This window comes from Acanthopagrus latus, chromosome 16 (genome assembly GCF_904848185.1).
Source record: "Acanthopagrus latus isolate v.2019 chromosome 16, fAcaLat1.1, whole genome shotgun sequence".
Classification (NCBI taxonomy): Eukaryota; Metazoa; Chordata; class Actinopteri; order Spariformes; family Sparidae; genus Acanthopagrus; species Acanthopagrus latus.
Window position 1 is genome coordinate 7,603,149 of NC_051054.1, and position 20,196 is coordinate 7,623,344.

A 20,196-nucleotide genomic window follows, 5' to 3' on the forward strand; every position below is an offset into this window, starting at 1 on the left:
TTGTGCATACTTACTGGAGGCAGCAGCCACGCCAACATCAAGGATGCATGGAAATATGTGGGCAGTGATGGTTATATTGTTTGAAACTGACATAGCTATTTTCGGATGTGAAGGCAGCATAAATAAGTAAAATAGACGATAAAGCAGGGTATGTTTTAGGATGTTGCTACCTTGTGATCAACATGTTACTTCCACAGCATGTCCTCAAGTTCTAGGTCAGATCCAAGTAGGATGTCTACCCCGACTCCATCCTTTTGTCCACTTCTCACTCCCAACCGTGTTGCTTCAAACCGTATTCCACAAACCAGCAGATACGCGGTGGTGTAGTAACCTGGATACCAGATTTCGCCACTACCCTGGCCTTACAAATAGATAAATGTCCACCCTTGAAAACTGACTTACTCCATCTTCTGCAGGTTACTTTGTATGAGTTTCAGTTGTAGCACTTGAGACACAAAGTTTCATTGCTTCACATAAGGCATCCTTCTTTTATCCAACCACTCTGTTCTCACGGTGACTTTTTCCTTGTTGTAGTCTTTGTCATGCACATGCATACTCGTAAAAGGCTAATCAGAATCCTGGCTATGTCTATATCAAGAAATTGGCATTCTCCGGGGGAGTCTATCTGGGGAAATCAGGTTTCTCTGATTCCCTACCTCAAACACAGAACCTGGTTTCTCATATTCACGACGTCTAAGAAATCAGCTGACTGCACGCATCTGACGCTAACATGACTGTTGTAAAATGACCTGTGGAGATTACTTGTTAAAAAGCTATGTTTAAATTTGGCGTTTCCTGCCTCATAAAATATTTGCAAAGCCTCTTTTAAGAATATTCTAAATGGCGCATTGTTTACGCCTGTATTTGCTCAGGGACTGCCCATTGTTCCAACAGCCCCATTATTCAACATACCCAAGTATTCCAACAAAGGTCCCATTGGAGAAGAGGCTGGAGCCATTTTTTCAACAGCCAGTTTCTCTAAAAACAAAAGCCCACTGCTCCAAAGGCCTATTGTTAAGAAAATACTCCCTTTCCCTGAGTTTTTTTGCACCTAATATTATAGTGTTTGGGTTAGAGAGAGTCTTAGGATAATGTTGTTTGGTGTAGAATGCCCTGCCAATTCAGCACCATGGACAGGGCACACAGTCACTGAACTAACAACTGCAGGGAGATGGTTTATTTTCTGAGCCAAGGGCCTTCGGACAAATGATCTTTTGGTCCAGTGGGATATTTTTTTTGGACGATTGTGGATTTGGAATAATGGGCCATGAGACCACTGACATGGCACCATTTTCTTGCTAGCTTATTGTTTTTGTAGCACCACTACTGGGTCAGAAATTCCATAGCGCACCTTTAACTGCATGAACATTAAAGCCAGCTAACTTCTGGTTATCCCCTGGCTAACTTGAATGGGAATAAAATGATTTAATCACGCCCACTCTTCGAGACTCAACCAAGTCAAATTGGCTTCAAAGCATGGCGCTCTTCCTAGGGCTTTATGTACCTACCAAATGTAAACAAGCCTATACCGATGACTAAATCATTCAAGCCAAGGACGGACTGTATTTGGTTGGCAACATAAGGATCAAGCTATTTAGCCTCTAAACTGAATAATGTGGACAACAAACTAAGGTGCAGGACCAGACAAGTCCTGGAGATATTTGCTAGAAATTCAACGTGGGTTGCAGGTCAAAGTCATGGCTCCTCTGCTGTGCCGTTAGTGTGACCGTCAGCCCATGACAGAAGCGGGGACATTACTGTTTTATGCAAATACATTTCACCGTATGATCCGCTGTATACAAAGATGAGAACCAAGGGCATTTCTTGTTGTGCAGAGAGGTGTTGCTGTCACGAAGCCAGAAAATATAAATGATATGTATATTTGTTTGCAGATTTGTACACTATAGAAAGAAAAAACAATGTTGTTCAACAGCAGTTTTACTTTACAATACCAAAGAAAAGTTAGAGTAGAGAGTGATGCTTCAAAAACCTGTTTTAACGCTGCTGGTTTTGTAGCACTTCAGTTTTTATTTAACAGACGTCGACTGCTGTAAAAGGTCCGTGCTTGCCATCTCAGCGTGGTTCTACAAAGAGCATCTGCAAAAGTGTTCATTATCTCACCAAGATGGTGCTGCACAAGCCTAAAGAATCGCTTTTTTTTTTTTTTTTTTTTTTTTGGTGTAGAGTCAAGTTGCAGATGTAACATTGGCAGAGGAGAGGATTTTTGAAGGAGAGAGAAGAGAGGACGGGTAAGGAGGGGTGGAATTTTGGGAGATCAGTGGCAGGGAAGAAGATGAGAAAAGAGGGTTTTTGGTGCTGTGGGATTACCCCAAGATGTGTTGAGTGGGAGACAGGAATACAGAAAGACACAAAGAGAGAGTGAGAGAGAAAGAGAGAGGAGCTGGAGAGACAGCAGCACTTCTTGATCTATAGTGAAAATTAAGAAGCGAGAGACCTACTGCTGTTTTATATACTGCAAATTTGGAGACATTTCCACAGGTGCCAAATACAAACGATGGAAAAATGTTGGAAATGTCGTTTTCCCTAAAATATTTTCGTTCTTCTTTGATCTCACTGAATAACAGTTCGTTCGTAGCTTGTCATCACCCATGATATTTTCTGATCTGGTGCCCTGAATGTCAGGTTGTCATTTGTCAGTGCCTCCTATGACAAATGACACAATGTCACAACCATTATTCCTGTACCTGTACATCTTTTTTGATCTGCCTTCTCTGAGATGAGGTTTGGTTTGTTTCTTGAAAATGTATTGTATTTAAAGATATCATGTATTTATATAATCTATCTAGTTTTGACAACCTGGGGTCAAGTTATATCAGAACTAGTTTGTCCAACCACGTATGGGGTAGCATGACAGTCGTGGTTAAGATAAAGGAAAGATTCCCGTCGCTGAAAATAAAACAATGTTCAAAGAATAAGTATCAAAGTACAGAAGTAAAAGATCACGGTCAAGGTCAAAAGAAACAATTGACTGTTGGCATTAGATGGTTGGAAAGTCAAATGCTTTGTTGACCCACCTTTCCCCTGAGAGGTTTTGTTTTATTATAAAGGCGTTGGTGCGCTTCAAACGGACCAGCGTTTGAAGCACTGCGAGCATTTGAAGCGTTTGAAATCATAACTTTCAAAAAGACGGCATTCAGACAAGCACTTCCACTCTTCACACAGCTGCTGGCCAGGTGGACGGAGGTGAGGCGAGCGTGCCCGGTTTGAACCTCTCTCTGAAGCTTTGTCATGTCATTTTTTTACTGTGTACAAACGAGCGCATTGTAATTAATCATTCATGGAGACTGTTACCTCCAAATTAGATGATTATCGTGCCTCGTCCTGCCTTAAAGTTTGGCTATAACAGCTATAAACCCCTTTGCCTTCTGACAAGGTCACACAGCATTCTGAACTTTTTCGTTTCTATAACACCTGAGTATGTAATATCAGCCGCGAGGGATCTTTCAGTTAAGACAATGAAAACAAAAGACCTAAGAGTGGGGGATCATGGGAGTTGTTGTCTTTATTGTTGATCAACCACGATAAATCTGTTGACGTTAGGGCAGAAATGCTCAAGGACACTCCAGTGACTGATATGTCTATATAATGATGTCGTAGCAAATGGTGGCCAACATGCATGATTTTTGAGTCAGATCCAGAGGCAAGGATAACTTCCTTCTTAAAGTTATCTTCAATAATTTACAACAATTTCAGGAACATTTTACATTACAGCAGATAGCACAAACACGTAGTGTAAGTGAAAGCAGCTACAGTCGACAACAGAGAGGAGATGAAGAGGGGGCCTTCATCTAATCCGGGCCTTCTTCGAAATTCTACACATGTTTCACATTAAGTTCTTGTGTCCACTTGTCCTAAGGATGAATGTCTTTATTTGCACAGTGGGGAAGTGAGATCCGCCTTACAAGTGGTCACTCGAGGCACATGTTCGAGACGCATATTGCCAGGTGCAAACTGACAGACTAAAAGTAGTCCACCTGTGATCAGATCACCAAGGATGCATTTTAGTGCCAGGGAGATGAAGGCTCATAGTTTACAATGATGGAGCATGGTGAGGATACAGATGTTTCATAGAGGAGACAAGAGTCTATAAAGCATCTGCCAGTTTGTCACTATTAACAGAGACTCCAGTCTGCAGTGTAGTTCATACACTTGAGTGATCAACCGGGTAATTGTCAATTAACATTTGGTTTCACGCTCATATAAAGTTTTTATATCATGTATATCATCACGTGGACACTTATTTTAGGAGGCACTGCAGCACCCCTACCTCGATACGTAATTTAACAAAACAAAATATATCCAAAAAAGATCCAGTCACTTCAAAACAATTCAGTGCAGAAATAACTTTGAAAGACATCACACTACCTCTGTCATAACTCACGTCGCCCCTTTGAGTCAGGTTAATGTGAAGGCAGGCCGTTTCTTTTGTGAGGACAATCTGAGTTCAGAATCAGTTGATTTCTTCTTTTTCTTTTTTGGGGTGGGGGGTGGGGGGGGGCAGCTTTTGCACCTCGGAATTGGCAATACGATGGAATTGGAAGTGACAGACAGAAAGATTGACACAAAGAGAAGTGGACAGAGCAGGAGAGTGAAAGGGCTGAGGAGGGAAAGAGGTGGAGATGGAGAGATGGCAAGACAAGGACACAGAACAGAGAGAGAGAGAGAGGGAGAGAGAGTGAGACAGAGGGAGGAAGTCAGACGGCGTTGACCTTCACTCCGCTCAGAACTACGAGCAACATTCAGCACATATGGCTCCACTTAATGTGGCGAGACTTGATTGTGTGTGTGTGTGTGTGTGTGTTTGTGTGTGTGTATTTCCATTTTCGACTCACTTGCAGGAGGGCGACTATTAGTATGAGCGTGCACGCTTCCCTATGTGTGTCTTTGATTTTGTTTACATGCTGATGTTTACTTGTGCGTCGACACGTGGATATGCGTACAGTATGTGTGTGTGTGTGTGTGTGTGTGTGTGTGTGTGTGTGTGTGTGTGTGTGTGTGTGTGTGTGTGTGTGGCAGCGTGCACGTGCCTGCAAACACAGTGTGTATCTTAATTGGACTCCATTCAAGTGTTTAATTACTCATTAGAGATGCTGCAAAGCAATCTATACACCAGCTCTCCCCGTTCGCTCCCTCTGCCCTCCGTGACTCCCAGCCACCAGAGACTCAAACGCTTTGACCCAAACTACATGGATTAGTTCACCTCGTCAATCTGGATCAACCCATCCATATTAGATGGAGATCTTTAAGCCGGAGGGTGACGCCAAAAGCGAGACAGACAGTTAATAAGTCAGTCATCCAGTCAGTCAGTTTGATACTGAGCCAGTTTGTTCGTGTGAAAGATTAGCAGTCAAATGGCTGGCCTAGGGTTTACACCAGGTAGTCGGTTAATGAGCCAGTCAGTCAGTGGGCCAACGAGCCTGATGGTCCTTTAGCCGGCCGAGTCAGCCAGTCACATAATCATGTTGTCACTCTGTCAATCATCTCGTCTGTTAATCTTCCAGACTGTCAATCAGAGCAAGGAAAACACTGCGAACCTGCAAGTGATGCTTCACAAGTACAGATTAGAAAAAAAACACATAGAGGAAGTGGTCAAACACGGATGGAAGGCATGGAGAAACATTCACTTTATTAAGTACAGCTAGCTTAAACTAATGCAGTCTAATACAATCTTTACTTTATGAAGGTCATGATGTTTGATGTCATTTGTCCACCCCGTTTTTATCAGTGAATGTGTGCTATGACAACACAACAAACTCTAAAGCAATGTCAGTAAAAAGCAACATTTTTATAACAGTCATGATGGCAGGATTTATTGTATTAGACCTAAAGGAGATCTATGATGCTTTTTAGTTGTTTTTTTTTTACTTACCTTCATTTGTTTATATATGATGTTAAAGAGACTCAAAGCTCAAATAGAGGAGCGACACAGCTTACTCACATTAAAACACAATCCTGAACAGTGGTCACTGGCTTGCTAGCCCACGCTTTGCGAAATTGTCAAAAATGTGAAAGTTTCAGCGGTTTGCGCAAACGTTAACTGTTAATATTTTATCCTGGCAACTTGGCTACAAAGAGGCCAGAGAAGTCTTTGGTCAGAATATATATATAATAAATCAATAAATATATAACAGAACCAAACCACGGCGGGTTTGCTTTTGAAGCTCTGCCCTTCAAGGGCAAAGTTGCCTGCCTGGTCAGATGTTGGCAGGAGGTTTTTGGTGGAGATATAACCGAGAATAAATCATGAGGGAACTTTTTTTTTTGGTTTCAACAAAATATTGATAGTCATGTTGACTGACAGCCAAAAATGCCTACCAATTTGTTTGGAAGAAGTTATTAAAAATGCAACATAAAATCTGAAGTATGCATGAGTATTGATGGCATAAAAAATAAATCACTCCTTCTCCCCTTCTTTAAACATTGACTCTCTCGATACGTGACATTTCGACAGGGCGCTGACACAAATCCTTTCTTGTCCGCGGTACCCCACTCTGCGTTGAGTGATTCCTGTTGGTGTGCTCGGACACCAGCCATCAGCTCCTTCACGCCTCGCTTTGGGCCAACCTTGTCAATACCAATACAGGCCCACCGCTGTTTGTGCTGTCGACGGTGCCAAAGCTGGTGCTGCATCATAGTGAATGCCCCTCAGAAAACAAGGAGAGTGATACAGCCATATCACGCACTGTCTGTCAGCTTGTCAGATGCGCCGCGTGCGCCCCGGCTCTCCTCTTGTCCGTCTCACTAACTCGTCCTGTTTGTCCATCCATCAGTGGCGTTGTCACTCCCTCTGTCTGGCTTCGGTTCTACTCCGTCTCCGATCGTGGGTGTGTTTTAGCTACCACGCCACAAAGGTGACAATTATTCTTCCAGGGGGTCTCAAGATTATTTTCCTGGCAGGGTTTGTTATGTTAATTCGGTGCCGTGGGTGTCTGCATGTGTGATGATGGGTGAGCATGTTAGTGTCTGACAGCGTGTGTGTGTGTGTGTGTGTATGTGTGCGAATTTGCCAGGGACTGGCGCAGGCGGCGCACAATCCACAGGGGGTCCATGTTGCCCCCGTCTTCAAGAAATACATAATAACCTTTCAGATGTGGTGAATGTCACCGCGGTGATCTATGGCAACATTATTCAGAGTGACAGATGTGGAACTTGTCAAAACAACACAACTTGAGCCTGGGAGCGTGTGTTTTTATGATGGCTGCAGCGTAACGTACAGTATGATATTTGTGTGTTTGTGTGTGTGCGCGCGGTGTTATGCCTATTTCCTGTCTGTGTGCTTGTGTTTAAGCAGAAGTGAGGATCAAGAGCTAATTTACATAATTCAACATGTGCATCTGTGTTTATGAATCCCAGTATATCCCTGTGCGTGTTAATTAAGATGTTTCCCATTGCCAGAATGTCAGAATGTGCTGATACATCTCTCTGCCTTCGGTGCGATGTCTTTACATACGCATATGGTTCAGGTATATGAGCCTCAGTGTGTGTTTGTGTAGTGGGTGTTATTTGCTCTGCCCCACATACGTAGGCATCCGCGGCAAGGCAGCAAGAGTCACAGGCAAGAGAAAGGAACACCTCATGCTGAGAGAAAAGCAGCTAAAGAGTCTTAGCGAGGGGGAAGACGCGCATCTTTGTGATGGGGGGTTGGGTTGAGGAGTCATTTTAAACACTCAAAAAGACTGAGCCGAAAGCAGAAGGTGGGGAAAATAGAAAGAAATACACAAATTCGGTGGAGCTGGAGTAAAGACAAAGGGAAAGAGCGAGGAAGAGAAAACGGAAGAGAAAGTAACGCTGTCAAAAGATGCTCCTGCGAGAAAGAAAGTGCGAGCAGAAGAAAGAAAAATGGGGAGGAGAGCGAGGGAGTAAATGAATCTGAAGCGAGGAGAGATGAAGATTGAGGGGGAGAAGGGAAAGAAAGGGAGCAAAGGACAGGAGCAGATGAAGATGGAGAGATAGAAACGGAGAGTAATGTGGAGTTAATTGGAGAGACATTGAGAGTGACTGAAGCTGCAGCTCAGCAGACTGAGACAGCGGCGTAACTCCTGACACACATCATGAAAGTGTGCAGTTTAAAGCCAGATGAGGTGAACTTCTCAGACGCTTTCACGTGTGCCTCAGATTGGGCCACAGTTATCCGGTGACAGTGGTGCAATCGCTGTGTGTTGGTGGAAAGCGAACCAGATGTTCATTACTGTCAATAAGAGAACGATCACCCGCTGTGCCTCTAGAGGAGAAGAAGCCAAACTTAAGTTGGCTTTTTCACAACTTTTACCTTCAACTGGAGGAGTAAAGATGGATGGGTTATTCCAGTTGTTTCACCTATACTGGGCAAAAACAAAGCTGCTTCCTGTTTTGGTTGAACAATGGCCAACCACTTCCTTCCTCCTCCTCATCAGACAAACAAAAAAAACCAGAGTGGTAGGAGATTACCCCATCAATCTGATAAGATCTACTCCACATCTATAATGTAGACCATGCAGGACTCCTTTACAGCGCACTATTTGATGTTGTCATTCTTTCCCTCCTCGCCTGATGCAGAATCTTGCGAGTCAGAAAACGTTGCATCATTGCATCTTTTCGGAGCTCTTCCCCCTTTGAAGCCACCGTTTGAAAGCAAAAATCTCGATGCCGTATGGAAATCACTTCCATTGACTGACATCCCACGCACGTTCCATTTTTTTTTTTGTTCATCCAAGCCACAGCGTGAAACCCGCATCAACATGAGTGACAGAGGAAGATCAAGTGATGCTGGAGAAGAAAAAGAAAAAAAAAAAAAAGAAAAAAAAACTTGTGGATGTAGAGAAGGGGGGTGACAGAGCGAGAGTGAGAGACGGAGAGAGAAAGCATCACTTTGATGTTCGTCGGTCGATCCGGCCTGCTGTTTAGGACGGAGGCAGGTATGGTAAACATCGAGAGGCTCCTCCAACCACAGGCTTTGATCACAGCCATGCCGGGAGATGATGTTGATGACTCAGTGGTGCCTGAATACTAAGGAGTGGCCACTCCACGCGGGCACACAACTACAGCGCAATAATACGGATCCAGACACATGCTTCCATTTTTCTATCTTAATCTTTCATTTCAACTTTCACATCCGCCCCCCCCTACTTCGCTCTTCTTTTCATCCTGACGTGCGCACACAACACCGTAAAACCCCCTTTTTGCACACAGCCTTTTCCAGTGATTGCGGCCCAAGCCTCAGAATGAGCCTCTAACATCCAGATGAGAGCCGGGGTACTCCAGCCGCATCTGGCTAACCTCAGCAGACAATTCAATCGCACTGAGAAAGTGAGGAGAATCTGTGAGACATCAGGGGGATTAACGAAGCAAACCATCATATCATACTGCACAGTTTTTACACGCAGACGATATTGAAGAGAAATTGCTCGAAGCGGCGTAACAAAAAAAAAAAAAGAAAAACTGGAAAAAAAAAAAAAGGCCATGTGCGGAACAGCATGCACTTCAACACCAATCTGTTTTACAGGCGTATTTTAAGATTCTCTCTGTTTCATGAAGCCACTGCTGGGGTGCAAAGAAAAATATGATGAGTTTAGAATATAAATCTTCCTATCCCTCCTGAACCTAATTATCAAGTTCTCTTCCTCTTGTGGAAATGATATTGACTGTCAATATAATGGAAAATACAGACAAGCCATTCTTTCTCTGAAAATGAAAGATAACCGAGAATAAAATAGGAATTATAGTCACTGTTTCTCGTCCCGGTGATAAAAGTTTACACAGAGTGAGTGACAAGATTAGTGGAAAAGTATAATTTTGGACTGTACTCTGCTGTAAGCTACCTTAAAGCCCCTGTGTGTGGACTTTAGTATCACTGTACCGATGCATCTGTGGAAATTACCATGAGTTCAGGGAAGTTTGTGTTTGATGAAAAGTGAGATAATTACAGCAAAAATTAGAAAAAGTCTGTGTACGTGTTGGTGTGCAGCCATTAAGTTTCAGTGTCCCTCAGGGTGGATTCATCGAGTGGGAAAATCTTGTGCTGTCAGCAGGTTTGCGAAAAGTGTCCTTCTTGTTACTGGCACTGGAGATAAGTCAAACAATGCTACATATACTGTAATCATTCAGTAGTTTTATTATAACAACAACAATGTGTGAAGTCTGAGGAAAGAAGAGGAATCTGCTCTATAGAGCTTCATACCGAGCCAAAACTTAACCACAGTATTTTATTCTCATAGCGTAGTTTCAGCAGTGTGATGCAGCTTTTATCTTGCAGCAAGGCTCCCGAAACCCACTATACATAAGTTATGCAGCAGCAAACAGCAGGCAGATAGAGTTTGGAGACTTGCTGGTGAACACAGAGAAGCATTTAGCTGCTAATAATTCAGATTCTTCCCTCAGTGGTTGGTAGAGACCAAAAACAGAGCAAAAAAGAGATCAAATATTGAACTCATATTCATCAGGTGGCCAGAGACATGTCTCCAAATGAATGATAAAGTTGCTACATCATTGTTAATCTCTATTGAAATGTCAAATAAGGAGTTCAGAGGCCATCATTTGTTAAGTGCACTCATTACTCGAGGGAGGTAATACCTTTGTATTACTCTTTATTGACAGCATAATTGTAAACATTGATAAAAATGAACTGATGGCAGATTTGATAACAATGTTATGAGCGTTTCTGGAATAATTGACTTACAACATAAGTTGAGATCAAGAAATCAGGACTGTCAAGATGAACAGGGGAGTAACAATGGGACATTGCAGAGGAAAAGAGAAACAAATAATATAACTACCTATTCATTTTTAAACTGGGTACTTTCGGGACTTTATGCTATGAAACAGTTAGCTTACTTGACCCCCCACAGTTATCAGCACCTGATTCATACAGCAAAATAAAACTATAATTAGCCGGCTTTATATAAAAAACAATGTTAACCCCAGCTTTGTGCATAACACTTCAAATGTAGTCTACAGATTATTGAAGTGTCATGTTTCAACGATATGAAGATTTAATTTGCAAAAAAAAAAAAAAAAAAAACAGATAAAAGACTCTCAAAATAAAGTGTGACAGATATTCCCTGGAGTACACAATTAAAAAACATAATTAAGAAAAAATAAGTCAACAGGGAGAAAAAGTCGTCCATGTAAATAACCCCGTCATGTGCAATCTCTGAGGTCCAATCACAGATGAAGACACACTCATACCTACAGTACTGGACACACACACACACACACACACACACACACACACACACACACACACACACACTGTCGCACAAGGCACAAGAGACATGCAGTAAGTGTGAGTGCATTCCCATGTCTTTCTGGCCAGTGCAGTCTGTGTGTTTAATTCCAAATGACACACAGCCTAAGAAGAAGGGGATGCTGGGACACACACACATGCTGTGCGTACACACACCAACATGTGGCTCGGAGTGCGATGGCACACACTTATCCACACACACACACCTGCACACACACAGAGTTGCCTCGCCTGGGTTTATTAGGAATGCAGACAGTGTCACAGGAGCAGGGCAGGGCGCTGAGTAGCTTAATACAACCTAATGTATCCTGGCACATTAGCCCTTTCTTGGATTGAGCATCCTCACTCATGGAGACCCACTTTAACCACACACGCGCACACACTTGCATTCAGGCGTGCGAACACACATACACGCACACACACAGACTTTTTACTATGTGCCCGAAGTACTTATGCTCAGATGGTAGTCATCCATAAATGTATCTGCGCACAATCAATAGGCAAAGCACATTTGTCTCAGATGAAAAACCACAAATGTACAGATTGAACTGAAAGATAGAAAAACTCCCCCTCCATCTGCTCTTCCTCCAGCTGGCCTCTTCCTCCTCTTCTGCTCTTTTTTCGTTCCTCCTCTCCAACTTGTTTCACTTTCATTGTGCGCATTCTCATTATCCCTCTTCCCCCCTCCCCTCCCCTCCTCCTCCTCCTCCTCCTCTCTGTCTTTCTCCCCTTTCTTTTGTCCTCATTCGGCACCAGTCCTCCCCTACCTTTCTCTCTCTGTCTCCTTCGCTTCTGCTCTTTTATTCTCATTCCGCGCATCTCTCCCCTCTGTTTCTCCCTCTGCCTTTCCCCCCTTTAGTTGTTAATCAGAGTTGATTGGGAGCAGAGAGAGCCGAGAGGAGCTCCCCAGTGGATCAATGCCTCTAAATGATCTGTTCAAGGATCCCTTTAGAACCTGCAAAACTGGCTCTGATAGGGCACCGAAGCATGAAGGCGCTCATTTCACATCTAACTCACTTCCTGATTTGCCCTCTGGGAGAGAGATAGGACTGCCGTTATAGGGATAATTTGTCCCAAAGCTAAATATCCCACTAACCAAAAGTGCTTAGACCAAAATGTCTTCATTCCAGGCAATCAATTACTGCCAAGGTGAGGGGGGGAAAATGATGAATTTGTTTTAAAAAAAAAAAAGCTCAATCCGCGCGTGTGCCCGCCATCTGAGGCGTCGAAGATTGCCAGACAACTGGGTTTGTTTATGCTCGTTTGATTGAAGACATTTTTCCTGTGTCTCAAATTTAGCGAGCTTCGAGGAAACAAGATTTGATAACGCGCCGCAGCTGAATCTTAAAAAACGCACTTGCCGCGATGCATTTGGAAAATTGAACTGATTGTGGCGACGGTTGGCGCTAATGACGAGCGCCAAACCAAGTAGCCGCTGCTGACACAGACGCGCGCATGTGTCCGCAAAGAGATTTGATATTGGAATTTTAAACAGCCTTTTGAAATGTTAGTTAGTTCACTGAAGAGTGTCCCAAAGTGAAACCTGAATTTTGAATGGCTGTGGCTTGTTAAAGATGCTAAAACCAAAAAAGAAAAGATCATCATCTCACACCCTTGGGACATATTATTTATGGAGTGCTTGTAAATTAAACATTTGGCGTATAAAATATTTAAAAAATACTGATGTATTGTATTTTTTCTTGCAGACGGGCGCTGGTATGAAAGCCAAATTATACATAAAACAGGGTGCATTTATTTGAAGTTGTGCAGTTAAACAAATACCACATCTTTGAGGACTGATTCAGCATTTCATGTTAAATATTTAGCGATCAGTCTCGGCTTTAAGAACTTTCGCTGACAGATTCCATGAATTAAAAATGAAGGTTTCATATTGGGAATGTAAAATATCAGATTCACCAGTACAACAAATCCTGCGCGGAGATCAAAACCAACAATGAATCGACTTTACTAACAAGTATCGTCTGTGTGGCCTGAAGGCAGATACACAGACATACAGTTCTCGTTGTCTCAAAATTATTAAAAACACATAAAATGAGCCTTGCTGTTGCACAGAGTTAAATGATCATCATATCTCACCATCTGACGCCTCGTGTGCTTGACCAGATGTGACAAACTCTTATTCATAATCACATTCTCATATCTTAGGGATCCCTGTTGTTGCCGACGCTAGTTTTCTGTTTGGCTTTAAACTGCATCCCCATGTTTGTTTTGCTTATTTTGTCTTTTGTCCTTGCTTTGTTGTGTTAAAGTTGGCCTTTTTAACACCTTAGCCAGGGGACTACAGATGAAAAGTAGCTGTTTGGCTTATTCTGACATTTTTACTCATATATTATCATGTGTTTCATTAATTTGTGCTGTCCATTCTTGAATAGACTCAGCTAAACTATAAATTAGTTCAGTTTTAATGATCACATTTCATACCGACGTTAATTCAATGTACATACATTAAATAATTAGATGTCCAATTTGTTACAGGAGACAATACTTTGATGTATAATACTTAAATGATTAACACTTGAATAAACACATCATGTATATGTAGAAGCCCCCCTTTATTTCTATATAATTCTAAAACACAAGGTTTATTTATAAGTCAGCAATACAATTTCATCAATGTTAATTAATTACTTGATGATATAATTAAACATGAAAGAAAAACACTCTGACATTGCACTTCGGTTCAAAGAAATTACTTGTAATTAGCCATTATTTTGCCCAAGTTGTGAACTGTTGTGTAAAGTGTTCATTAATAAAACACTTTTAAAACAAACATCATTTGCAAATGGTGACTTAAGCATGATTTAATAGTTATTTCTCTCTTAACAAACAGTGAAATACTTTATAAGCCATTAATTGAGTTACTGTTTATTGTAAATTTGCACCTAAATCTTTACACTTGTTTGGGACCTGAATGAGAGCGCCATCAGCGACATGGGGGGAAGCCATCATGTGCAGAGAGGCAGACTAAATATCGTTGATTTTTGTGGGATTTGTTGACAATAACAAAAATATGGAATATCAGCAGCCTCATCCTTTAATAGAGACTGTTTCACTCCAGTGGCTTCAGGACTGTAAACAGCAGCTCAGTTCCCGTATAAGCAACACTGGCACCAAAACATAAACACAAACAGAGCTGGTGTGATGCAGGGAAGCGAATACCGCCATATGCTTTTAATAAACTGTAACTGCTCTGCAGAGTCTGTTGAAAGGAGGAAGTCAACCGCTGAGTTCAATCACCATGTTATGTATTTCCATATGTTACCTGCAGCATCTTCACAGGCTCTTTGACTCAGTGCCAGAAGGAGGAAGTAAAGCGAGGGGGAGCAGCACAATGCATCCCCCTATACACTGATGTGTCTTCTTCACTAACCTCTGACCCACTTCTGTTCATCACGTCAACCTCACTGATCCGTATGTGTACCGAACTAAGTGGACATCCACCACAGCCGCCTCCCTACACCGCTTTAGGGGTTGGGATAATGATGTGTGCTCTCTAACATCACATGACCCACTTCTCCGGAGCATCATACAGAGGGCTCATTCGAGGCTCTCAGGGAAAAAATCCGATATTCCAAACAGGCTAATAATTCCCATGAAGCGGAGCTCGGCGAGCTTTATTAAAATAAAATCGGTTACTATTCAAACTTTTGCCGTAACCAGAGGGATTGTTATTGATTTTCATAGCCATCTCTTGTTTATTAAATACGTTTTTTTGTTGTTGTTTTTTTTTTTTTTTTAAACACGCTGCAGGATGTTTTCGCTGCCATGACTCAGGTGGTTTGAAGAGTCTCGATCAGAAAAGCATTTCTTGAGGTGTCCTTGAGCAACTCATGGAGCCTCTGAGGGTTGATGTTTTCTTGACTGTAACCTCGAATGTTCAGCTGGAGCACACAAAAATGGCTTTAAACTGGTACAATTTTATGTAATTGAAAGAGGACGCTTACCAAAGTTTCCTTTAAGTTGTGCAGTCATGCAGAAATCCAATAAAGTTGGTAAATATTCATCTGTGGATGATGTGGGATGTTCTCACACTTTACCTCTGCAAGCTATTTCTGACGCCTTCTCACCTCTTCCCACTGATTCTGTGCATAATCCACAGCCTGTCAGCGATAATTTTTATTCATGAAGACATTTTTAAATCACCGTTTTCCTCTTTGTCTTGCAGGTTTTGGCACGGAGAGTACAGGGTGGCGGTGAACATTAACGACTATCTGGACATCTACTGTCCTTACTACGAGGGTCCCCCGTCCCACGGGCGCATGGAGCGCTACATCCTGTTCATGGTCAACCACGAGGGCTACACTTCCTGCCAGCACCGGATGCGTGGCTTCAAGCGCTGGGAGTGCAACCGCCCCAGCGGTCCTGACGGGCCCCTGCGCTTCTCAGAGAAGTTCCAGCTCTTCACCCCCTTCTCCCTGGGCTTTGAGTTCAGGCCCGGACACGAGTACTACTACATCTGTGGGTTATCAGCCGGGCAGTGTGTGTTTGTCTGTTTGATGTGTGCGTGCGTGCTCCCGTGTTTGCATGTCAGCTACTGCTCAGTATGCATTTGTAAATGACAGGCAATCACCAGGAGTTGATTGAGAGAGTTCTCAAACACATCCCGCCAATGCTGCTCGCACAGCCACCGGCGGGCACAAATACACCATCTATCCTCTCCCGCGCTCCCCTCTCTTCATTTCTTGATGCAGCTCTCTGCTCCTGTTGAGATCATAAGTGGTGTGCTCAGCAAAGTGGTAAAAATGTCACCAGGCGTAGTTTGTAATCATTTTTATATTAGCTGTATTGATGTTTCTCCTCACTTCAACAAGTGATGTATTAGTATCACAGATGGGCCCTGCCTCCTGAGACTGTTTCTCTGAACAGAGTTAAAAAGCTATCATTCCCCCACCAGGCATGGGACAAATAGTAGCTTCAAATTACTCTTAAACATTGTTTTCAGCAGCTCGGTGTGCCAGATGGGCGGGATAGATTTACCGCATCCGGACAGTTAAGAGCAAGATCAGTTGGTAATCACGGAAAAGGACGTTAAATTGACTTTCAAAAGCTTTTTCGCAGTCAGCGTCCAAACTTTCTGGCGCCGCACAGAGAAGTGGCACTTTTTCGGTGCGGAGGCTGCGAGAGCTGCTTGTGACTAGACACTTGCCTGTTCTGAATCCACAGACCAGCTGGGACAATATGTGAGAAGAAAGTGACTCTTCATGATTCACACAATCACAAGAGGTCACTTATCAGGAAAATGTATGCATGGATTGTTGTGAAGCTCGAAACAAACAAATGTCTTCTGTCGTTTGTTCGGTACGGACAGCCTGGAGCTGCCAGTTGAAGGGTGCAGAATCAGCAACACTGTCTTAGGCCGCGTTCACACTCGGTATCAACACAAGTGGACAGCACTAAGTGCAGGCGTGAACACACCTTCATGATGCATTTAGGATGCTTTGGAGATCTGATTACTTCAGACCACATTCGGAGGTGGTCGCTTTACCAGCCTGTCTGCTTTCAGCCTGGTGCCGGCAGTATGTTACCATCCAGATGCTGTTTGAACTCACTGTTTCTTCTGACTTCCCCATTAACATCAATTTATTCATGGCAAACATATGGAATTTTACAAATATGGCAAACAGCAGCTAATATAGGCTACTTCTTTGTTGCCCGTAGAGAAAGTCCATGGACTCCCTTTAAAAACTGCTCAATTCTGAGTTTGTGCATTAGCAGACACTTTATAAGCTTTGTGCAACGCTGTCTACGACAAATTCTTAACTATTTGGGTCTTCTTGATAATTCGGCAAATGATATACATCACAGCATTTCTTTATTTTTGTAAAATATGTTGCGTATCCATTTGTATCCTCATGTCGAGATCACATGTTAATACCGTGAGTGAACTGACTGAAGGATGTTGAAGTTACCAGGTCTGAACTCCCTCTTAGATAAATCTGAACTTTTGAGAAGGACACCTTTACATTGGTATCTTGTTCAGAATCGGCAGTACCTCTTCATTTCTCCGCGTGTTACCGCTGTTGGCTGAACACCGACCTTAACCTTTTTAGCGGGAGATGATGCATTCTCACCGTGACCGATAATAGGATGAGGGTCCTCTGCTGCCTGTTTCAGGTCGGCATGCCAGAGCGCCATATTTCTTTGTCAAGTTTTTCACCCCTGGATGATGAATCTGACCCTCCAGTGATGCTCTCCATCCTTGTTCAGACAGCGTAAGGAGAGAGGCGAGAACGAAAAGAGAACCTTGACTTAAAGCTTTTTAATTCGGTTTGTTTTATTACTGTGTTCGTAATTGATCGCCTAATTGCAGCGACACAATTTTTTTAATATGCTGCAATCAATACAGAACATAATGTGCTGCACAACTGAATTACTGTGACGGATAATAAGATTAGAGTTGACAGAAAAACTTTTTTAAAAAATCAGTACTAAGTACTTGCAAATATTCCTTTCGCCTCAATCTGTTGTCTGCGCTGTCACAAAGACACAGCAGGCGAGAGTCAGGGAGCTAAAGAGGCGACGATAACAGCCACCCGATGTCCTACTGCACTTTTCCCAGTCGGCACACACACACACACACACACACACACACACACACACACTCCTTTGTTTTCAGTCTCATGTTAGGATGGACAGGGCCCCTCCAGAGTTGTATAGTTGCTGACTATAGTATTGTGTTTCTGGGACCCCTGAGGGCAGTGTGTATTCCACAAGGTTAGTGTGTGTGCCTGTGTGTGTGTGTGTTTGTGTGTGTGTGTGTGTGTGTGTGTGTGTGTGTGTGTGTGTGTTGTGAGGAGACAGAGAGAGGGGGGCTCTGGTTGTGGGGTCAGTTGTCAAGCGATTGTGAGTCCGTGAAAGGCCGTGTCCATCATCTTGATTGACAGCCACACATGTTTTTGTCGCTCACATGCACTTATAATCACAAGCACACACGATCTCTCTCTCTCTCACACACATACACACACACACACACACACACACACACACACACACACACGTACAGGTCAGAGCTGATGTGGAACGAAGGCATGTAGGCAGTTTTAACCACCCGGCCCTTTCCAATGAGCGTGTTGTTCGCTCGTGTGTGTGTGCGCGTTTCCTCTCCGCTCACATCGATCTTTGATTGTGATCTGTGGCTAGACCTGTGTGGGTGTGCGCCCATGTGTGCACGCTGGTGTGTGTGTGTGTATTTGTCACAGGGTTGACATGTTGACAGCTCTGCTCCACCCCTTACTTCTCCCAGCTGCCAACTGATGAGGTTGAGTGATTTTCAATGGGTTTCCAGGAGACGCTGGATTGTGGATGTGCTGGGAAGCAGAGGCGCTGGGAGAGCCGATAAGACTTTTTCAAAAAAAGATGACAAAAGTGAAGATTGTTGTGGAGGGGCGCGGGGAGAAAGACTTGATGGGGGGGTGGGGGGTATATCTATCCACTTCTCCACTCCGAGCCCTTCCGGAGATGTTGTCGTTTGTCAGAGGCACAGTGGGGAACCTCAGACAAAGACACACCACAGGAGAAACAGCTCGATACGAAGCTGTAGGGGCCTCATAGGGGACCAGGTGGGACCATAGGTGGATGATTTGAAGAAACTTCAGGCGAAGGCAGTTGGCTGTAGGGAAGCCATAAAAGGGGTAGGAGAGGTGAAGGGCAGAGGGAAGGATGGAGGGAGGAGCTGTGGGCAGAAAGAGAGGGAGGAGAGGGCAGAGGAAGGGTCAGATCTATTTCCTGTGCACCGTGGATCTTGATGATGGTCCTCTCTGGGGTCACCGTGGGCTCTGGCTATGCGGATTTCCTCAAGGGAGAAGGTCAGAAAGGTCTCCACGCACGCGTCTGCAAGCAAATGTGTGCGCGCGCACGTTTCCCGCTCGTGTGTGCGTGTGTGGGCGAGTGCGCACGGTCCGCACGCGTGAGCGGTCAGAGAGTTGGTCACCGTCTCCTCTAAGGTCTCCAGCTCTATTTCACATCAGAGTGGAGTGGGACTAAAAACCCCGGATTCAATTTCATTTACTCCACTTTGAAGTTTGAATCACAGTAACTCCTTAGCATTTCTTGCTGGCATTCAGCCGGGGCAGCACGGTGGCTCAGCGGTTAGCACTGTCACCTCACGGCAAGAGGGACCAGCGTCTGTGGGGAATTTTGCATGGATTTCCTCCAACTCCCCCTTTTCCAAAGACATTCAAGTCAGGTCGATTTTGAGAGCCGGGTATTCCCCTTAGGTAAGAATGTGAGTGTGACCGGCTCCCGGGGTGTGTGCGGGGGCCGATCCCTCACAGACTTGTTTACATTGCCTGAGGTGCTCGGTGTGTTTACAGTAGTTCACGAGCGAGGGAGCCTGGCTTTAAGAGAACTTTAAAGGACATTAATATGAGAAGCTCTACAACTGCTTGGAGCAATAAATGTCATCAGTAAAGTAATGGGCTGCACTGATGACTACATTAACGTCAAATTATGATAATTTACTGAACACTTTCTTTTCTTTACAATACCTACCCTTGAATTACTAAATAAATTGGATCAGGTTGGGGTTTGTTGTCTTTCGATTATAAGGATCCACCCTGTGACACTCTTGCGAGGCCCTGGCTCTTGCATCATTACTTTTTAGAAATTTTGTGAAAAAGCCGAATCCAACAATATGTGGTTATTGTGTCTCTCAGTACTCTCAAAATTTGCTACCCTGTCTTTGACAAAATTAAAAACTTAAACTTAAATGAGATTTTTTTTTTTTTCTTTTTTTCTTTTTTTTTTTTTTACACAAGGGAAATTAATTTCACTCGGTGCAATACTCATAGACATGACAATAAATAACAAATCCATAAATACATCAGATGAATACCACCGTACAAAAACTTGATTCTAAAGCCTGACAACCATTAATTCCTGCTGTTCTTTAAAAACAGGTCACAAATACGCAACACATTAATAATTGTATTTTA

General features: G+C 43.3%; 1 protein-coding gene across 3 annotated transcripts in view; it reads left to right on the top strand.

Annotated features, from left to right (window-relative positions):
- Positions 1-20,196, top strand: part of efna2a (ephrin-A2a) — an 89,053-nt gene that overhangs the window by 63,995 nt on the left and 4,862 nt on the right. For all 3 annotated transcript variants that reach the window (XM_037125092.1, XM_037125094.1, XM_037125093.1), the window contains one exon: positions 15,429-15,721. In XM_037125092.1, coding sequence (XP_036980987.1) covers positions 15,429-15,721 — 293 coding nt within the window. The remainder of the gene's footprint in view (positions 1-15,428; positions 15,722-20,196) is intronic.